Genomic DNA, 20,713 nt, shown 5'->3' with positions numbered 1-20,713 from the left:
TTATTTTTAGTGAGTTGAATATAGTAAATATTTATTAAAAGTAACACATGAAAATACAAATAAAGTATCTTTATGTACAAAGTGGCATGGCATGATTTCTACCTAATATTTAATAATACACTTGCAAATTGTCCCTGCATTAACATAGTACAAAACAATAAATACAAACGTCAGGTAATATAAGAACACCAAGAAAATAGGAAAGTCTCCATGGATAAGAACTGTTGGCTCTGGCAACTTTAAACTCGAAGGTCATGCCATCATGAACCTACCTGCCTAGGCTGTCAGGATAACTGCTCAGAAATGTCCTTCCTAAAACTCGATCTCCTAAGAATATTCCTGTAAAATGTAAGAATGTGCTTTTTCACTTCTCAAATGATGGGAGAGGCCCAGGCTTCTTTGTGATTCCTTAAAATTATTGCATGTCATCTGGACATCACTTTATTGGGACAGGTGACTGGCACAGACTGGAGAGCAGGAATGGAAGTCAGGATTGAGTCCACAAATTGAATATCCCTTCTTATCCCTGGAGCATAGAAGCTGAAGATTAAGCCTGTGGGGGTGGAAAAAGAAAGTTTAGATTCCAAGAAAGGGAGGAAGTAGAGATGCTGGAGGGGCCATTTCTTGTTAAGAAGTGTTAATAACTTGCTGAATTTTTTCCACCCAGTGGAATCACTTGACTATCTCACAAGCACTTCCAAACTTAACATGTCAACAAAACTCACTACAGTAACCTCACCCCCATCCCAATCCATGGCTTTGTTTCTCATGATTTCACCTACTTGCAGTCAAACTCAGTCTGGAAGCAGCTAATCCTCCTTCTCTTCTATTGTTCAGAAGGTCAATAGTAGCTTGAGGCTACGTCACAACACCTGTGTCAGTCACCTTCATGTCATCAAGCAGACATTTTGTCATCTCACATCATCATAAGAAGGGTGAGTACAGTATAATAAGATATTTGGAGAGAGAGAAAAACTGCATTCACGTAACTTTTATTACAGTTTATTTTTAAAACTCGTATTTTAGTATTAGTTATTGTTGTTAATCTCTTCCTGTGCCTTATTTGTAAATTAAACCCTATCGTAGGTGTGTATGTACAGGAAAAAACATAGTTTGTACAGGGTTTACTACTATCCATGGTTTCAGGCATCCACTGGGGGTCTTGGAACATGTGTACTGCCTGCCAAACCTGTTCCCTCTCAAAATTCTAATCTTTGCTGTAACTTCCATGGTCCACCCAGGCACTCATGTTGGAAATGTGGATATATCTATATTCCTAATCTTCCTCATTCTCCAGTGTCCACATTCAATCAATCATGACCTCTTTCTCTATTCCATTCTGCCTCTTCATCTTCATCCCTACTATACCTGCAGAACTGGTGAAACCCTTGAGCTTTACTTAGGCAATCAATATTGCAGCAGTTTTTTTTAACTTCTCTGCTTCCAGTATTATTCCTCTTGAATTAATCTTTATTAAACACTTGGTGATGTGTCTTCAGCACAAATCTCATCATATTCCTCTTCTGATTGAAGTCCTTGACTCTACCCTATCATTAATGGGACACAGTTCAAGGTTTGTTCCTTGGGGTGACAATGTGAAAAATGGAGATACTTATTAGCAACTTTTAAGCTTTGCTGCTGGATGCTATCAGGGGGAAGCATGAACAGACAACTCTCTACTTCTTCTTCACAAGGAGAGAAGGAGAGCCAGAGCTTTCTTTATGACTTTGGGGTTTGCTTCTTTGCAGTGCAGAAACAACTTTCTCTGTTGGTCCCACAAGGAGCAGGAGATGGAGACTTTTGTGCCTAAGTGGAAAAGGGTAAGTGGTCTGACCTGGCAAATGTTAGATGTTGTCATGTTGTTGATGGCAGGACTGGCAGTTCCCAAGAATCTGGATGGGGTAGGCCCTGGTACCAGGGGTAAAAACCTGCACCCTGCTCCTTCATAGCATGGTTGGTGACTGCAGGTACTTTGGTAGGGATGGTTAGTCATACTTCTGCCTCACGTGGAGGAAAACGAAACCCTGGCTGCCATGGTGGAGAGTGGTTTGGAGAGCAGTGAGTGGCCACAGGATCCATGTCAAGCTTTAGTCTATGGAAAAGATCATAAAACAGAGTATTTCTGATATCCTCCCAGAGTATCTGCAGTAGACAGATGGTCCAGTTTATGTTAGAGCATGGCATAGCTCTAGAAGAAACACAGTGATCATAGGCATGACTGCAGAACAGAACACCCCTCTAAAATTTGGAACTGATTTCCTGGATATTTTACATCCAAGTTTGCAGGATTAGGGGGTCTACCAAAATGATTAAATATCTACATGGTGTTAATGAAGAAAGAAAGAACCTCATTTTATTCTGTGTAGAAAACATATTTTATTTTTGCTTTCTGCAGTCCTTGCCCATTTACTGTGGAAAACAAGACCTCCCACTATCTGGTGTCCTCTACTGCTTCAGTCCTGTTCTCCAATATTTCTGATATTGAACTATATCCTCTAGGCCAGTGCATCTCAAACTATGAATGATTAGGACCGGATATATTTTTTTTTCAATTTCTAATCAGCAGCAAAATGATACTAAAAAATATAATAACATGAATAGAATGTTGCAATGATATCAAATTGCTATAATAATTTTTAAAGACTCATACTCAGTTTCTATAATTAATCTAACCGTAGAACAGTATCAACAGCTCATTGACCTAGCAGCAGATGTGCATAGCATAGCCCTAGGACAACCAGTTATTTCTAATTTCTTTCATATACCTATAGTTGCTTATCCTAAAAGTCTCAGCTCAAATGCCATCTTTCTAAGCAATTAGCCATTAAGTTCAAGGTACTTATGTCTAACTTTACATACCACTCTCTTATTATTTACCATATTAAAGTAAAATTATCTTCCTTATGTGTATTTCTCTTCTCTTCATGGCAACATGCCATGTACCTGGTCTCATACTTGGCAAAGAGCAGGATCTCTGTCACTTTTTGTTCAACTGACCCAGACTCTTCTGTAGGTGAGTTTTCAGGTGCAGTCAAGAGTTTGCAGCACAGACCAACTAGGTAAACACCGGGATTTATGTGAATAGGATAATGCTCTTGATTAATACTATTGATTATATTTTTCAAGGATCAGCAAGTAATATGGGAACAAATTGATATTTTCATTTCATTAGAATACTCTTCACATTGATAATCTTTTTTCAAGACTTGGATTTTGCTACATTAATGATTTTTTTTCCTCAGTTAGAAGTTTCAATTTGAATGTACCAGTAATCAGTATTTGCTTCTATTCTAAAGTTATAATCTCTCTAAATTTAGTGTGCTGTCTTCAGTAATAATAATGCATGACTTTATGGTCACTAAATGTCTCACAACCCTAAAATCTTATAAATTTATGATGCTTATAAGGAAAAAATGATCACACTCAGGAGGAAGCAAGATGGCAGAGTAGGAAACTGAAATAGCATTGGGTCCCAGGAGTTCAGCTAGATAGTTATCTAACCATTCTGAACATCTACAAACTCAACAGGAGATAGAAGAGAAGAAGAGCAGCAATTCTAGGGACAGAAAATAAATCAGTTTCAGGAAGGTAGGACATGTGGAGAAGTGAATCTGAAGACAATAGAAGAAAATAGACCATGGCGGGGAGGGGTCAGCTGCCAGCAAGTGGCGGAATAGCAAAGCACAAAATCAGAACTTTTAGAAGTCTGCTCCACTGAAAAACATTGCTCCAGAAGCTAAGAAAGTGTGAAGCCATCATGGGGACAGTGTGGTCTCAGGACCCATGGGGACACAGAAAGATTGGGAGTGGCTGACTGTAGTAGAACTGCCAGGTATCGGAGCAGGGAAGCTGGCTACAGAGACGGAGCTGAGGTGCAGGGCTCTTAGATCGAAGTTACCTTAAACCATGATCCAAGGCACAGTTGGGCCACTACTCTTTGAGCAGGGACCCCACAAGTGGCAGATCTGGAGATACCCCCTCCTTCCTCCTCTGGGAGGAGTGGCACAGAAGTGCGCAGCAGGAATCTGTTGGGTTTGGAGACTCCAAATGGGGCTGCACACCAGAGATAGAAATGCTCCGTCACAGGCTGGGTGAGCACAGAGTGCAGCTGGAGACCAGGGAGATGGGAGGGATTGTTTTTTTCTGAGGGTGTACTGAGGAGTGGGGCCTCCAGCTCTCAGCTCCTCTGGGGCCAGAGACTGGGAGCCTTCCATTTTCATTACTGTCCTCCAAAGCTCTACGGAAAGCATTCAGGGAACAAAATCTCCCAAGGGTGAACCAGAGCAGATTACTTAGCCTGGCCTCTGGCAAGTACAGTGCAGTTCCACCTCAGGCAAAGACAATCACCTCAATAGGTCCCTCCCCCAGAAGATCAGCAAGAACCTCTAGCTAAGACCAAGTTTATCGATCAACAGAAACTGCAGAATTCCAGAGCTAGGGGAAAGCAAGACATAGAATTCATGGCTTTACCCCCATGATCCTTTAGTCTTGCAAAGATAATTTTTTTAATTTTATTTTTTTCTTATTCTATTTTTAACTTTTCCTGTTTCCTTTTTAACATTTTTAAACTATTTTATCTTATCAATACCTTTTAAAATATTCATTGTTATAGTTATGCTTTACTCCTTCATTGTATTTAACCTTATTTTTTGTATACATGTAGGGTTTTTGCCTTTAAAATTTTGGGACATAATTTCTTTTACTAGATCAAAATATACCTTAAATATAGCTCCAGCCTGATCTCCTCTTTTTTTTCCCTTTTCCCAACCAACTTATCAATTCTTTTTTTAGAATCTTTTATAAATTTTCATCTTTACAGGCATATTCCATCCCTTCATTGTGTTTATCCTTATTTTTGTACATATGCAGGTTTTCCTTTCTTTAAAATTTTGAGAGGTAGTTTCTTCTAAGAGACCAGAATGCACCCAGAATCAAGTGGGTGGCTCTGTTCTATTCATCTTTCCTTTTCCTCCAGTTTCACGTCCCTTCTGATTTGGTTTTCTGGGGTCTTTGCCACCCATTTAGTATTTTGCTCTCTCATTCATATATTATTATCTGGATAAAATGACAAGGTGGAAAAACTCACCACACACACAAAAAAGAACAAGAGGCCATACCAAGGGCTAGGGACCTAATCAATATGGACATTAGTAATATGTCAGAACTAGAGCTCAGATGATGATTCCTCAAGGTGATAGCTGGGCTTGAAAAAGGCACGGAAGATATTAGAGAAACCCTTTCATGGATAAATAAAAGAACTAAAATCCAACCAAGTTGAAATTTAAAAAGCTATTAATGAGATGCAATAAAGAATGGAGGCTCTTACTGTTAGGTTAAATGAGGCAGAAGAGAGAATTAGTGATACAGAAGACCAAATGATGGAGAATAAAGAAGCTGAGCAAAAGAGAGACAAATAACTACTGGACCACGAGGGGAGAATTTGAGAGATGAGTGATATCATAAAATAAAACAATATTAGAATAATTGGGATCTTAGAAAAAGAGAGAGAAAGAGGGGCAGAAGATATATTGGAGGAAATTATAATAGAGAATTTCCCTATTATTTTGATCCAGGAGGCACAGGGAGCCCCCTCAAAATCGATAAAAATAGGTCCACACCCCATCATCTAATAGTAAAACTTATAAGTCTTAGTGACAAAGAGAAAATCCTGAAAGTAGCTCATGACAAGAGGTCTATAATACCCAATGGTTACTAATACAATATTAGATTGACAGAAGACTTATCCACAGGGACCTGGCAGGCCAGAAAGGACTGGCATGATATATTCAGAGCACTAAAGAAAAAAATATGTAGCCAAGAATACTAAATCCAGCTAGGCTATCATTGAAAATAGAAAGAGAGATAAAAAGTTTCCAGGACAAACAAAAATTAGAAGAATTTGCAAACACCAAACCAATCCTACAGGAAATATTGAAAGGAGTCCTCTAAGCAAAGAGAGAGCCTAAAAACAATAGACCAGAAGGGAACAGAGACAATATACAGTAATAGTCTCCTTACAGGCAATACAATGACACTAAATTCATATCTTTCAATAATTACCCTGAATGTAAATGGGCTAAATGCCCCAATCAAAAGACACAGGATATCAGAATAGATAAAAAACAAACAAACAAACAAAAAACAAAAAACCAAGACCCATCGATATGCTGCCTACAAGAAACTCATTTTAAACCAAAAGAAACTTCCAGATTTAAAGTGAGGGTTGGAAAACAATTTACCATGCCAATGGACATCAGAAGAAAGCTGGGGTGGCAATCCTCATGTCAGATAAATTAGATTTCAAGCTGAAGAGTATAAGAAGAAATGAAAAAAAGACACTATGTCATACTTAAAGGGTTTGTCCAACAAGAATATCTAACAATTTTAAATGCCAATGCCCTGACATGGGAGTAGCCAATTATATAAACCAATTAATAACAAAATCAAAGAAACACATTGACAATAATACAGTAATAGTATGAAACTTTAACACCCCTCTCCCTGAAATGAACAGATCATCTAAGCAAAGGATCAACAAGGAAATAAAGGCTTTAAATGACACACTGGACCAGATGGACATCACAGATATATTCAGAACATTTCGTCCCAAAGCAAGAGTATATACATTCTTCTCTAGTACACATAGAACATTCTTCAGAATAGATCACATCCTGGGTCACAAATCATGTCTCAAGCAATACCAAAAGATTAGGATCATTCCCTGCATATTTTCAGACCACAATACTCTGAAGCTAGAACTCAGTCACAAGAGGAAAATTCGAAAGAACTAAATACATGGAGACTAAAGAGCATCCTACTAAAGAATGACTGGGTCAACCAGGAAATTAAAGAAGAATTGAAAAAATTCATGGAAACAAATGAAAATGAAAACACAACTGTTCAAAATCTTTGGGACACAGCGAAGGTGGTCCTGAGAGGAAAGTATCTAGTGGTACAAGCCTTTCTCAAGAAACAAGAAAGGTCTCCAGTACAGAACCTAACCCTACACCTAAACGAGCTGGAGAAAGAACAGCAAAGAAAGCCTAAACCTAGCAGGAGAAGAGAAATCTTAAAGATCAGAACAGAAATCAATGAATTAGAAACAGAAAAACAGTAGAACAAATCAAGAAAACTAGGAGATGGTTCTTTGAAAGAATTAATAAGATTGATAAACCCCTGGCCAGACTTATCAAAGAGAAAAGAGAACGAATCCAAATTAATAAAATCATGAATGAAAGAGGAGAGATCACAACCAACACCAAAGAAAAACAATTATAAGAACATATTATGAGCAACTATATACCAGCAAATTTGACAATCTGGAAGAAATGGATGCATTTCTAGACATATAAACTACCAAAACTGAACCAGGAAGAAACAGAAAACTTGAATAGATTCATAACCCATAAGGATATTGAAGAAGTCATCAAAAATCTCCCAAAAAAAAAGAGCCAAGGGCCAGATGGCTTCCCAGGGGAATTCTACCAAACATTTAAAGAATTAATACCTATTCTTCTGAAAGTGTTCCAAAAAATAGAAATGGAAGGAAAACTTCCAGACTCATTTTATGGGGCAGCATTACCTTGATCCCAAAACCAGACAAAGACCCCATCAAAAAGGAGAATTACAGACCAGTATCCTTGATGAACACATATGCGAAAATTCTCACCAAAATAATAGTCAATAGGATCCAACAGTACTTTAAAAGGATTATTCATGACTAAGTGGGATTTATTCCAGGGCTGCAAGTTTGGTTCAACATCCACAAATCAATCAATGTGACACAATACATTAACAAAAGAAAGAACAAGAACCATATGTTACTCTCAGTAGATGCTGAAAAAGCATTTGACAAAGTACAGCATCCTTTCTTGATCAAAGCTCTTCAAAGTGTAGGGATAGAGGGTAACTCCTCAATATCATCAAAGCCATTTATGAAAAACCCACAGCGAGCATCATTCTCAATGGGGAAATACTGAGAGCTTTTCTGCTAAGATCAGGAACATGGCAGGGGTGTCCATTATCACCACTGCTATTCAGCATAGTACTAGAAGCCCAAGCCTCAGCAATCAGACAACTAAAAGAAATTAAAGGCATCTGAATCAGCAAAGAAGTCAAACTCCCACTCTTTCCAGATGATATGATACTTTATGTGGAAGACCCAAAAGACTCCACTCCAAAACTGCTAGAACTTGTAAAGGAATTCAGTAAAGTGTCAGGATATAAAATCAATGCACAGAAATCAGGTGCATTTCTATACACCAACAATAAAGCAAAAGAAAGAGAAATTAAGGAGTTGATCCCACTTACAACTGCACCCAAAACCACAAGATACCTAGGAAAAATGTAACCAAAGAGTCAAAGAACCTGTAACTAGAAAACTAGTTACAGTACTCATGAAAGAAATTAAGGAAGACACAAAGAAATGGACAAACGTTCCATGCCTATAAATTGGAAGAACAAATATTGTGAAAACATCTATGCTATCTAAAGCAATCTATACATTTAATGAAACCCCTATCAAAATAACATCAATTTTATTCAAAGAAATGGAACAAATAATCCTAAAATTTATATGGAACCAGAAAAGACCTCGAATAGCCAGAGGAATGTAGAATAAGAAAGCCAAAATTGGTGGCATCACAATTCCAGACTTCAAGCTTTATTAGAAAGCTACAAACAACAAGACAGTATGCTACTGGCACAAAAACAGACACATAGATCAATGGAACAGAATAGAGAGCCCAGAAATAGACCCTCAACTCTATGGTCAACTAATCTTTGACAAAGCAGGAAAGAAAGTCCAATGGAAAAAAGACAGTCTGTTCAACAAATGGTGTTGGGAAAATTGGACAGCTACATGCAGAAAAATGAACTTGGATCATTTCTTTATACCAAACACAAAAATAGACTCAAAATGGATGAAGGACCTCAATGTGAGAAAGGAATCTATCAAAATCCTTGAGGAGAACACAGGCAGCAACCTCTTCGACCTCAGCCACAACAACTTCTTCCTAAAAACATCGCCAAAGGCAAGGGAAGCAAGGGCAAAAATGAACTATTGGGACTTCATCAAGATCAAAAGTTTTTGCACAGCAAAGGAAACAGTCAACAAAACCGAATGACAACTGACAGAATGGGAGGAGATATTCACAAATGACTTATCAGATAAAGGGTTAGTACCCAAAATCTATAAAGAACTTTTCAAACTCAACACCCAAAGAACAAATAATCCAATCAAGAAATGGGCAGAAGACATGAACAGACATTTCTGCAAAGAAGACATCCAGATGGCCAACACACACATGAAAAGGTGCTCAACATGAGGAATTTGAGAGAGGGTAGGGCTGTGGGAGATAGGGAAGGAAAAAATGAAACAAAATGGGATTGGGATGGAGACAAACCATAAGTGACTCTTAATCTCACAAAACAAACTGAGGGTTGCGGAGCAGCTGTGTGGGAGGGATAGGGTGGCTGGGTTATGGATGTTGGGGAGGGTATGGGCTATGGTGAGTGCTGTGAAATGTGTAAGTCTGATGATTCATAGACTTGTACCCTAGGGCAAATAATGCATTATATGTTAATAAAAATAATTTAAAAAAAGAATAAATGATTACTTTTGTAAAATTTTTTATTTTTTAATAAATATATATTTGTATCCAGGGGTACAGGTCTGTGAATCGTCAGGTTTACATACTTCACAGCACTCACCATAGCACATACCCTCCCCAATGTCCATAACTCCACCCCCCTTCTTCCAACCCCCCACCCCAGCAACCCTCAGTTTGTTTTGTGAGATTAAGAGTCACTTATGGTTTGTCTCCCTCCCAATCCCATCTTGTTTCATTTATTCTTCTCCTACCCACCATGTTGATCACCACTTCCTCATATCAGGGAGATTATAATGATAGTTGTCTTTCTCTGCTTGACTTATTTCACTAAGCCTGATACCCTCTAGTTCCATCCACGTTGTCGCAAATGGCAAGATTTCATTTCTTTTGATGGCTGCATAGTATTCCATTGTGTATATACACCACCTCTTCTTTATCCATTCATCTGTTGATGGACATCTAGATTCTTTCCATAGTTTGGCTATGGTGGACATTGCTACTATAAACATTTGGGTGCACGTGCCCCTTTGGATCACTACATTTGTATCTTTAGGGTAAATACCCAGTAGTGCAATTGCTGGGCCATAGGGTAGTTCTATTTTCAACATTTTGAGGAACTTCCATGCTGTTTTCCAGAGTGGTTGCACCAGCTTGCATTCCCACCAACAGTGTAGGAGGGTTCCCCTTTCTCCGCATCCTCGCCAGCATCTGTCATTTCCTGACTTGTTAATTTTAGCCATTCTGACTGGTGTCAGGTGGTATCTCATTGTGGTTTTGATTTGTATTTCCCTGATGCCAAGTGATATGGAGCACTTTTTCATGTGTCTGTTGGCCATCTGGATGTCTTCTTTGCAGAAATGTCTGTTCATGTTCTCTGCCCATTTCTTGATTGGATTATTTGTTCTTTGGGTGTTGAGTTTGCTAAGTTCTTTATAGATTTTGGACACTAGTCCTTTATCTGATATGTCATTTGCAAATATCTTCTCCCATTCTGTCAGTTGTCTTTTGGTTTTGTTAACTCTTTCCTTTGCTGTGCAAAAGCTTTTGATCTTGATGAAATCCCAGTAGTTCATTTTTGCCCTTGTTTCCCTTGCCTTTGGCGATGTTCCTAGGAAGATGTTGCTGCGGCTGAGGTCGAAGAGGTTGCTGCCTGTGTTCTCCTCAAGGATTTTGATGGATTCCTTTCTCACATTGAGGTCCTTCATCCATTTTGAGTCTATTTTCATGTGTGGTCTAAGGAAATGGTCCAATTTCATTTTTCTGCATGTGGCTGTCCAATTTTCCCAACACCATTTATTGAAGAGGCTGTCTTTTTTCCATTGGACATTCTTTCCTGCTTTGTTGAAGATTAGTTGATCATAGAGTTGAGGGTCTATTTCTGGGCTCTCTATTCTGTTCCACTGATCTATGTGTCTGTTTTTGTGCCAGTACCATGCTGTCTTGATGATGATAGCTCTGTAATAGAGCTTGAAGTCTGGAATTGTGATGCCACCAACTTTGGCTTTCTTTTTCAATATTCCATTGGCTATTCTAGGTCTTTTCTGGTTCCATATAAATTTTAGGATTATTTGTTCCATTTCTTTGAAAAAGATGGATGGTACTTTGATAGGAATTGCATTAAATGTGTAGATTGCTTTAGGTAACATAGACATTTTCACAATATTTGTTCTTCCAATCCAGGAACATGGAACATTTTTCCATTTCTTTGTGTCTTCCTCAATTTCTTTCATGAGTACTTTATGGTTTTCTGAGTATAGATTCTTAGCCTCTTTGGTTAGGTTTATTCCTAGGTATCTTATGGTTTTGGGTGTAATTGTAAATGGGATTGACTCCTTAATTTCTTTCTTCTGTCTTGTTGTTGGTGTAGAGAAATGCAACTGATTTCTGTGCATTGATCTTATATCCTGACACTTTACTGAATTCCTGTATAAGTTCTAGCAGTTTTGGAGTGGAGTCTTTTGGGTTTTCCACATACAGTATCATATCATCTGCGAAGAGTGATAGTTTGACTTCTTTGCCGATTTGGATGCCTTTAATTTCCTTTTGTTGTCTGATTGCTGAGGCAAGGACCTCTAGTAGTATGTTGAATAGCAGTGGTGATAATGGACATCCCTGCCGTGTTCCTGATCTTAGGGGAAAAGCTTTCAGTTTTCCTCCCTTGAGAATGATATTTGTGGTGGGTTTTTCATAAATGGCTTTGATAATATTGAGGTATGTGCCCTCTATCCCTACACTTTGAAGAGTTTTGATCAGGAAGGGATGCTGTACTTTGTCAAATGCTTTTTCAGCATCTATTGAGAGTATCATATGGTTCTTGTTCTTTCTTTTATTGATGTGTTGTATCACATTGATTGATTTGTGGATAAACCAAACTTGCAGCTCTGGAATAAATCCCACTTGGTCATGGTGAATAATCCTTTTAATGTACTGTTGAATCCTATTGGCTAGTATTTGGTAAGAATTTTCGCATCTGTGTTCATCAAGGATATTGGTCTATAGCTCTGTTTTTGATGGGATCCTTGTCTGGTTTTGGGAACAAGGTGATGCTGACCTCATAAAATGAGTTTGGAAATTCCATTTCTATTTTTTGGAACAGTTTCAGGAGAATAGGAATTAGTTCTTCTTTAAATGTTTGGTAGAACTCCCCCGGGAAGCTGTCTGGCCCTGGGCTTTTGTTTGTTTGGAGATTTTTGATGACTGTTTCAATCTCCTTACTGGTTATGGGTCTGTTCATGCTTTCTATTTCTTCCTGGTTTAGTTGTGGTAGTTATATATGTTTCTAGGAATGCATCCATTTCTTCCAGATTGTCAAATTTGTTGGCATAGAATTGCTCATAGTATGTTCTTATAATTGTCTGTATTTCTTTGGTGTTAGTTGTGATCTCTCCTCTTTCATTCATGATTTTATTTATTTGGGTCCTTTCTCTTTTCTTTTTGATAAGTCTGGCCAGGGGTTTATCAATCTTATTAATTCTTTCAAAGAACCAGCTCCTAGTTTCGTTGATTTGTTCTATTGGTTTTTTTTTGGTTTCTATTTCATTGATTTCTGCTCTGATCTTTATGATTTCTCTTCTCCTACTGGGTTTATGATTTCTTTCTTGTTCTCTCTCCAGCTCCTTTAGGTGTAAGGTTAGGTTGTGTACCTGAGACCTTTCTTGTATCTTGAGAAAGACTTGTACTGCTATGTATTTTCCTCTCAGGACTGCCTTTGTCCTGAACCGTTGTATTTCCATTATCATTTGTTTCCATGAATTTTTTCAATTCTTCTTTAATTTCCTGGTTGACCCATTCATTCTTTAGAAGGATGTTGTTTAGTCTCCATGTATTTGGGTTCTTTCCAAATTTCCTCTTGTGGTTGAGTTCTAGCTTCAGAGCATTGTGGTCTGAAAATATGCAGGGAATGATCCCAATCTTTTGATACTGGTTGAGACCTGATTTAGGACTGAGGATGTGATCTATTCTGGAGAATGTTCCATGTGCACTAGAGAAGAATGTGTATTCTGTTGCTTTGGGATGAAATGTTCTGAATATATCTGTGATGTCCATCTGGTCCAGTGTGTCATTTAAGGCCTTTATTTCCTTGTTGATCTTTTGCTTGGATGATCTGTCCATTTAAGTGAGGGGAGTGTTAAAGTCCCCTACTATTATTGTATTATTGTTGATGTGTTTCTTTGATTTTGTTATTAATTGGTTTATATAGAAGGCTGCTCCCGTGTTGGGGGCAAAGATATTTAAAATTGTTAGATCTTCTCGTTGGACAGATCCTTTGAGTATGATATAGTGTCCTCCTCATCTCTTATTATAGTCTTTGGCTTAAAATCTAATTGATCTGATATAAGGATTGCCACTCCTGCTTTCTTCTGATGTCCATTAACATGGTAAATTCATTTCCACCCCCTCACTTTAAATCTGGAGGTGCCTTTGGGTTTAAAATGAGTTTCTTGTAAGCAACATATAGATGAGTTTTGTTTTTTTATCCATTCTGATATCCTGTGTCTTTTGATTGGGGCATTTAGCACATTAACATTCAGGGTAACTATTGAGAGATATGAATTTAGTGCCATTGTATTGCCTGTAAGGTGACTGTTACTGTATATTGTCTCTGTTCCTTTCTGATCTACCACTTGTAGGCTCTCTCTTGCTTAGAGGACCCCTTTCAATATTTCCTGTAGAGCTGGTTTGGTGTTTGCAAATTCTTTCAGTTTTTGTTTGTCCTGGAAGCTTTTAATCTCTCCTTCTATTTTCAACGATAGCCTAGCTGGATATAGTATTCTTGGATGCATGTTTTTCTCATTTAGTGCTCTGAAAATATCATGCCAGCTCTTTCTGGCCTGCCAGGTCTTGTGGATAAGTCTGCTGCCAATCTAATATTTTTACCATTGTATGTTACAGACTTTTTTTCCCGGGCTGCTTTTAGGATTTTCTCTTTGTCACTAAGACTTCTAAATTTTACTATTAGGTGATGGGGTGTGGACCTATTCTTATTGATTTTGAGGGGGGTTCTCTGCACCTCCTGGATTTTCCTCGATCCTTCTGTGACCCCCCGGGACCTGAGGCCATGCTGACCCCGCGTGGGCTTCACCCCAGTTTAGCCTCTGGAGCAATGTCCCTCAGTGGAACAGACTTTTAAAAGTCCTGATTTTGTGCTCCGTTGCCCCGCCACTTGCTGGGAGCCGGCCCCTCCCCCCGTCTATCTTCCCATCGCTTTGGATTCACTTCTCCATCAGTCCTACCTTTCAGAAAGTGGTTGATTTTCTGTTTCTAGAATTGCTGTTCTTCTTCTCTTCAATCTGCTGATGGATTTGTAGGTGTTTGCAATTTTTAGATAAGCTATCTAGCTGATCTGCTAGCTGAAGTAGTCTCAACCTGCGACTTCTCCGCCATCTTGACTCCTCCTCCCTAAATGATCACTTTTATAATAAAGTATCATAATGGATTCTTGAACACTGACAACACTTTATAAGCAAAGAAGCAAAATGGTCTTAAATGTAAGACCTTTTTGGGAAGCCCAGATGTGAAGCCCGGTACAAAGTATTATTAAGAATTCTGTTTAGACATGTGTTGAGATGAGCACTGAGCGTTATATGCAACTAATGAATCATTGAGCACTACATCAAAAACTAATGATGTACTATATGCTGGATAATTGAACATATTAAGAAATACATATTAAAAAATAATTTTGTTTGGGGTCATAACTAGGATGAGAAAATAGGTCTTTTTCATGATATTTTCTTTATAGCCCCTACTATTTTGTCTTAAAATGTAAGAAAAATAGTTGAAAACATGTTAAGCTCTTCTGAAAGTTCATAAAGATGCTTTTAGGTCATCGTGGTACCATTGAGAAATGGCAGAAGTGGAGTGATTGTATTTTTGAGAAAAGTGCAAATGGGTAACATTGCTGAGGGTTGGTGGAAAGAGACCTTCACATAAGCCACTGGTCCGTCCACATCATTGTTCGATCTGAAGCTCCCTTTTCTACTTTAACTGTCAGGAGGCTTGAAACAGAATAGAGAGAGAGCCTACTGGTGAGGGAACAAGCAGGTTACTCTAGTTCTCTCCCTTCCCATAGCACAGAATCTCTTGTGGAACAATCAAATGCTTTCTTCAGTTTTAAAATTGTCCCCTCACCCATTTAACATATACCTTAATCATGTTTGCATGTAATTAAAAAACTGTCTTGAGAATTACTTTTGCTAACTTAAATAATGTCTTTGATTAGAAGAAGCGTAATTTACTTGTCCATACCATTAGACATGTAAACTCTTTCTAAATGTTCACTCCTATTCTTTGTATATTAACCTTTAATCACATTTCAAATAATGTCCTTATGAAAATTTCCTAGAAGTGAATTTACTAGGCAACAACTGTGAATATTTTAAGTCCTTTAGTGAAAATACTGTTCTTCAGAAAGATTAATTTATACTTTCAAATGCAGCATATGATATCAAATATGATATTATTTGCTTCACCAGTATGACTTTTAAAAATTAAGGAAAAAAATTTAAGTAAATTGAAGGTTATAATTTTTTGGTCTTAATTCACATTTTTTCATTATTATAGTAACTCTTTTATAATTTTATATAACCATTTCTATTTCTTTCTCCATGAATTACTTGTTCTTGGCCTTTGCTCATTTTTCTACTTCCTAATCTGTATAAATGTCTTTGGTATATGGTATATTTAGGATATTAGTTAACTGGCCTCATATTTATAGCAAACATTTTCCCATTTTGTTTTTTTAAAGATTTTATTTTTATTTATTTGACAGAGAGAGAGAGATCACAAATAGGCAGAGGCAGGCAGAGGGATAGGGGGAAAGAGGTTCCCTGCTGAGCAGAGAGCCCAGTGGGGGATTCAATTCCAGGACACTGAGATCATGACCTGAGCTGAAGGCAGAGGCTAAACCCACTGAGCCACCCGGCGCCCCTGTTTTTTTGTTTCATAATTTTTTTTATGATAATTTCTTTTTGTTTGAATGTTTTAAGTCATGGTGTAATAGAATTCCTATCTTTTCCATTGAATTTCCTTATGTTATGTTTTAAAAAAAATTTTAATCAGTTATTTAATAATATATACATAATTTTTCTTTTACTCTCCTTTTAAATATTTAGTTCCTTATACATCTTCCCACATATAGATACTATTAGCTAATGTCTCCAGTTCCACAATCATTATGGACCAATTTATTCATTTATTGGCATCAATGATAAAAAAATAATGTAGTTTGCTGCACATTTTTGCATAGAAAGTCTGGCCTTAGTGTAAGTTCTTTGTGACAGCAAATGAATTCCTTTAGCTTTGTTATCCTTACCACTCCTTTTCATAAAAGAATTAATCTCAGAAGAAAATAACAGCACATTTTCACTATAAATGAGGAGATATATATATATCTGTATCATATATATAGAGATATATCTATATATACATGGACATGCATATCACTAATATATTTCTAATCTTTGATTCTGGTGGTTTCCAAAACTTAACACAAATTATTTTTGCATTAGTAGCTATTTTGAAGGTGGTACCAGCTAGTAGTTGGGACCAAAGTGAATTATACTGGCAAAGTTTTGGCTAAAATAATCCTTTTCTTATTTTTCTTTTTTTTAAAGATTTTATTTACTTATTTGACAGAGATCACAAGTAGGCAGAGAGGCAGGCAGAGAGAGAGAGGAGGAAGCAGGCTCCCCGCTGAGCAGAGAGCCCGATGCAGGGCTCGATCCCAGAACCCTGGGATCATGACCCGAGCCGAAAGCAGAGGCCTTAACCCACTGAGCCACCCAGGCACCCTCTTTTCTTATTCTTAAAAAGTTATGATCCCTAAGTAGAGCAGTGCATCTTCAGTGAAAGGATAACATATTTGAAACCCTTATTGATCTTCCTATTGTTGATATAAAAGTCTCAGAGATTTTAGAATCTGTTTGAACTGATGAATCAGTATCAATCATGCTCATATAGCTTTTAATTTTTTTCTTTAATTATTATTATCTTATTTCTTAAATGTGATGTCATGTTCCCACTAGGCAAAGCTTTGCAGAGGGCAAAGATCATAGATTATAAGTATTTTGGAAGTTTTGTCTATCTTGGCAAATCACATTAAATATAATGCTCTGCACAAAATAGAGGATCAATATATGAAGCACTGAGCATTAAATTATTCTGGAATTGGATTTTGAGATGAAAATTTTTAACACTGTGAACTTTCCATATCAGTGTTTGCTGTTGCATACAGATCCAGACTTCTCAACTTTTATTCCCAAATCTCCTAGTTCTGATGACTGTATTCCTATTTATTCTGAATCTCTGAGTTGAAACCTGATTTCTCATTAATAACCTAGAAAGTCATTCTCACTGGTTACTACATTAAAGTACAATGATTGCCAAAAGAAACATACTGAAAAAAAAGTAAGATGCATTGTAGGATTGACATGTCAAACTTGTTTCTTCTCTTTATTTTCTGATCTTTATTCTTCAGAACATTGTTACATAATTCCAAAATTACATAGAAGAGCAACAAAAGCTACTTATTTCTCCAAATTGAAAGATGTAGAATTAAAGGCTAGGCAATTTTTTTAAATTACAAAAAATTGGAAAGGAATGGGAACTGGACGATAATTTATCTTGTCAAACTTGTTTGGGTCACCAATATTCCTTATCTCTGTATAGTTTTTCTTTCTGACTAGAAAGAAGACTTTGTCTTTCTCTAAATTGGAGTCACAAATAGTTAAGCATTTTGATAATTTAGAAAGCATCTTTTTACTAGCCACAAGGTTGCCAAGAAACCATAGTGGGTATGCAAGGAAGCTTTCCATGCCCTAGGTAGGTTTGGACCATCTATTTCAACAAACTTAAATTTCTCAACTTCTCAAACTTTGCATCTTAAATTGCCCAGTGCAAAAGGATAAGCAGACTCTGATTCCCCTTTTTCTAATCCACTTGGGTGGCTAGAAAGAGATAGGATTGTGATACTGGTATTCACATCTGGATGGTGATGCTTTGTCTCTATCTCTTGCTTCTGGCCAGAGAAACATTGGCAGGCATCATTTACTCAGCAAGCACTCTCTATGTGTCTGTAATAGTCCTGTGTTAGTGGCTGGATAGTAAGCATGGGGAGTGAACACAACAATAATGGTTCTCCCTCTAGACACTACCCAGAGTGCCTACCATAGTGGTCAGGTCAATTCTGGGCATATACATATTTATTTGGTATTTTGCTCTTTTACTCTTAGTTACCAAAGGATAAATTCTTCTTCAGTTTCTAAAAAGCAACAAACACTAATTGTGAGGGCACTTAATCAATGTTTCTTGTGAAAACTAAATTAATATCAGAAGAAGACCTCTTTACCCAATTCTAGGGGGAAAAAAAGACAATCTCATGCTAAACTGAGAGGGTTAATTCCACAATGCAAGAACTTGGCCTGAGACATTTTACTGAAATAAGAAGTGAATCTGCATTGCACTAATTCCTGGACAAATCAGAGGACATGCAGAATAACAGTGTTGCTCATAACCATAGTTTCAGAAGATTTCACATATTTATTGATTTAAAATTGCTATAATGAGATTGTTCATTTGCATCTGTTCTCATAGAGACACTGGCAGACTCTGTCCCTCAGCTAGTTATACAGCAACAATATGCCCTTGTGACCAGCTGGGTATAAGAAACCCCAGCTGAGACTACCTTTTTGGATCACCTTGTTTGACGTGTCTTACACAAGACATCCACGGTTCCTGCATCCACAGAGAAAGTATATCCTGGTATAGTCTTTACAGTGTGAGGACAGATGAGCCTCCCTCCTGCCTTCTCAGAAACCCTTGCCCTGAACCAGCCTTTGGCCATGATGCATATCTTTACTTGTGCAGCTGCTGTGTCATATCTTTTTCCTGCAATGAACTGAAAATTTGTAAGCATTCTCATTCTGGATTCTCTGTTAGCTATAGAACCCTGTCTAACCACCACTGTTATCGTGCATATACCGACTGAGGTAAAGGCAAATTGCTTTTACATGAAAACATTACCAACAGGTCAAGTGAACTGTGTCATTTCTGAGGTGCGCAAGGCAACTGGAAGAATCTTCTACAGCCCCCAACATATGCACTCCTCTGGCAAGGCTTCTTGGAGTTTGTTTTTAGACAAATAGATAAGGATGGTTTCATTGACACAAACCATTAACTTTTCAGCTTGTAAAAGTCTTTTGAAATAATCTAAGTTGCAGCACTCTAACAAAGCAGATACTAATGAGCATCTCAGTGAATAAAATTAAAAAAACACTTACATATTTATTGCCCAGGTGTGGGGAGGATTCATCAAGCTGTCAGTTCTTGGATTTTCCTTGTGCAGAGTGCTCACCTACAAACAGAAGATGTGTTTTGATCTATGAGCTCAGAGAGTGAAAGATGAAAATAAAGTTTCTTGGCTTTTTTTTTTTTCCAGGAAAGTCCAATTTTCCTTCAAGAATGTCAAGAGTCACAACTTTTCTCTTGGTATTGCTTGGAAACTGTTCAGCAAGATTTATGAGCTTTTTCCACCATCAACATGATCCTTAAAGGAGCAATGCTAACTAACTCCCTGGGAATTGGGGGTGTGTGTGTGAGTTAACAAGAGAGGCACCCTAGGGAATGAGGTATAGATTTTTGTTTCTTCCCTGATCCTAAGCAAAACTATGTTATATGTTTAAAGTGCCATTTTATCAAGAAGCCATTAGAATGGTTCCTCTGTTTAAATAATTGAGAGACTTTTGTAAAAATGAATTTAGAGGCCAACATAAACCCTTTGGTGATATACAGAGCAGCACAGGGCATATTACTCAAAATATCATGTTATTCCATCAGCCAATATAAATATTGACCTAGGCTGATAGGAAGCTGATGATTCCAAGTGTTTTTATATGCCCCTGACTCCATGATCAACACATTCACACTACCTGTGTCTTTCAGGTAGGTTCAACTATCAACATCAGCCATACTATACAAAAGCAGTATGGGTCAAAGTTTCTGGCTTTGAGAATAAATGTCATTGTTTTGCTCCAGCTTTTATATGTCACTTAGAAACCTATTTCTGGGAACTCTGTTGATGTTACCTGTCACCAGCACTATCGCGGTGATAATAGTGCCAGAGACCGATGAGGAGAACAAACTTGAGATGCCCTTAAAAACCCCTTAGGTGCTGTGCTCTGAGAGATGCCACTTTCAGAGTGACAGCCCTCCCAGACACCTTCCAGAACAACTCTTTGCTCATATCATTATTTTGCAGAAAGCACAGCACTTCCTGGAATCCATGGCTATGAAGGACAGGAATGAGAAGTGAAAAAAATAAACACTTATTGAACCCCTGCTGTTTGTCAGGGTCATCTAAAGCAAATCATATGAAAATCAATCCAGTTCTTAATATCTCCTTCTAAGTGCTGTCTAATTGGTAATAGAAATATGAGAAAGATTCAATCACAGTATGAATCCAATAAGTTATAATAATGATGTATATGATAAAAGTGAGTAAAACACCTACCTAGAAGGGGAAAAAAAAAAAACAACTAGAAGGAAATACACCAATGCCAACAGTGATTGCATTGCATTGGATTTCATGAATAATTTTTAAGTCT

General features: G+C 37.5%; 1 protein-coding gene across 1 annotated transcript in view; it reads right to left on the bottom strand.

Moving 5' to 3' along the window:
- Nucleotides 1–20,713, bottom strand: part of EMCN (endomucin) — a 108,348-nt gene continuing 87,635 nt past the window's right edge. Inside the window, exons 11-12 of the mRNA XM_044224409.1 lie at nt 19,391–19,464; nt 1–553 (exon numbers count right to left, since the gene is read on the bottom strand). Of these exons, the coding sequence (XP_044080344.1) occupies nt 19,430–19,464 (35 nt within the window). The 3' untranslated portion in view covers nt 1–553; nt 19,391–19,429. The remainder of the gene's footprint in view (nt 554–19,390; nt 19,465–20,713) is intronic.

The sequence above is a fragment of the Neovison vison genome, chromosome 11 (assembly GCF_020171115.1).
Source record: "Neovison vison isolate M4711 chromosome 11, ASM_NN_V1, whole genome shotgun sequence".
In the NCBI taxonomy this organism is placed as follows: domain Eukaryota; kingdom Metazoa; phylum Chordata; class Mammalia; order Carnivora; family Mustelidae; genus Neogale; species Neogale vison.
Note: the sequence above shows the minus strand (reverse complement) of the source record. Positions and strands in the feature narration are given on the sequence as shown.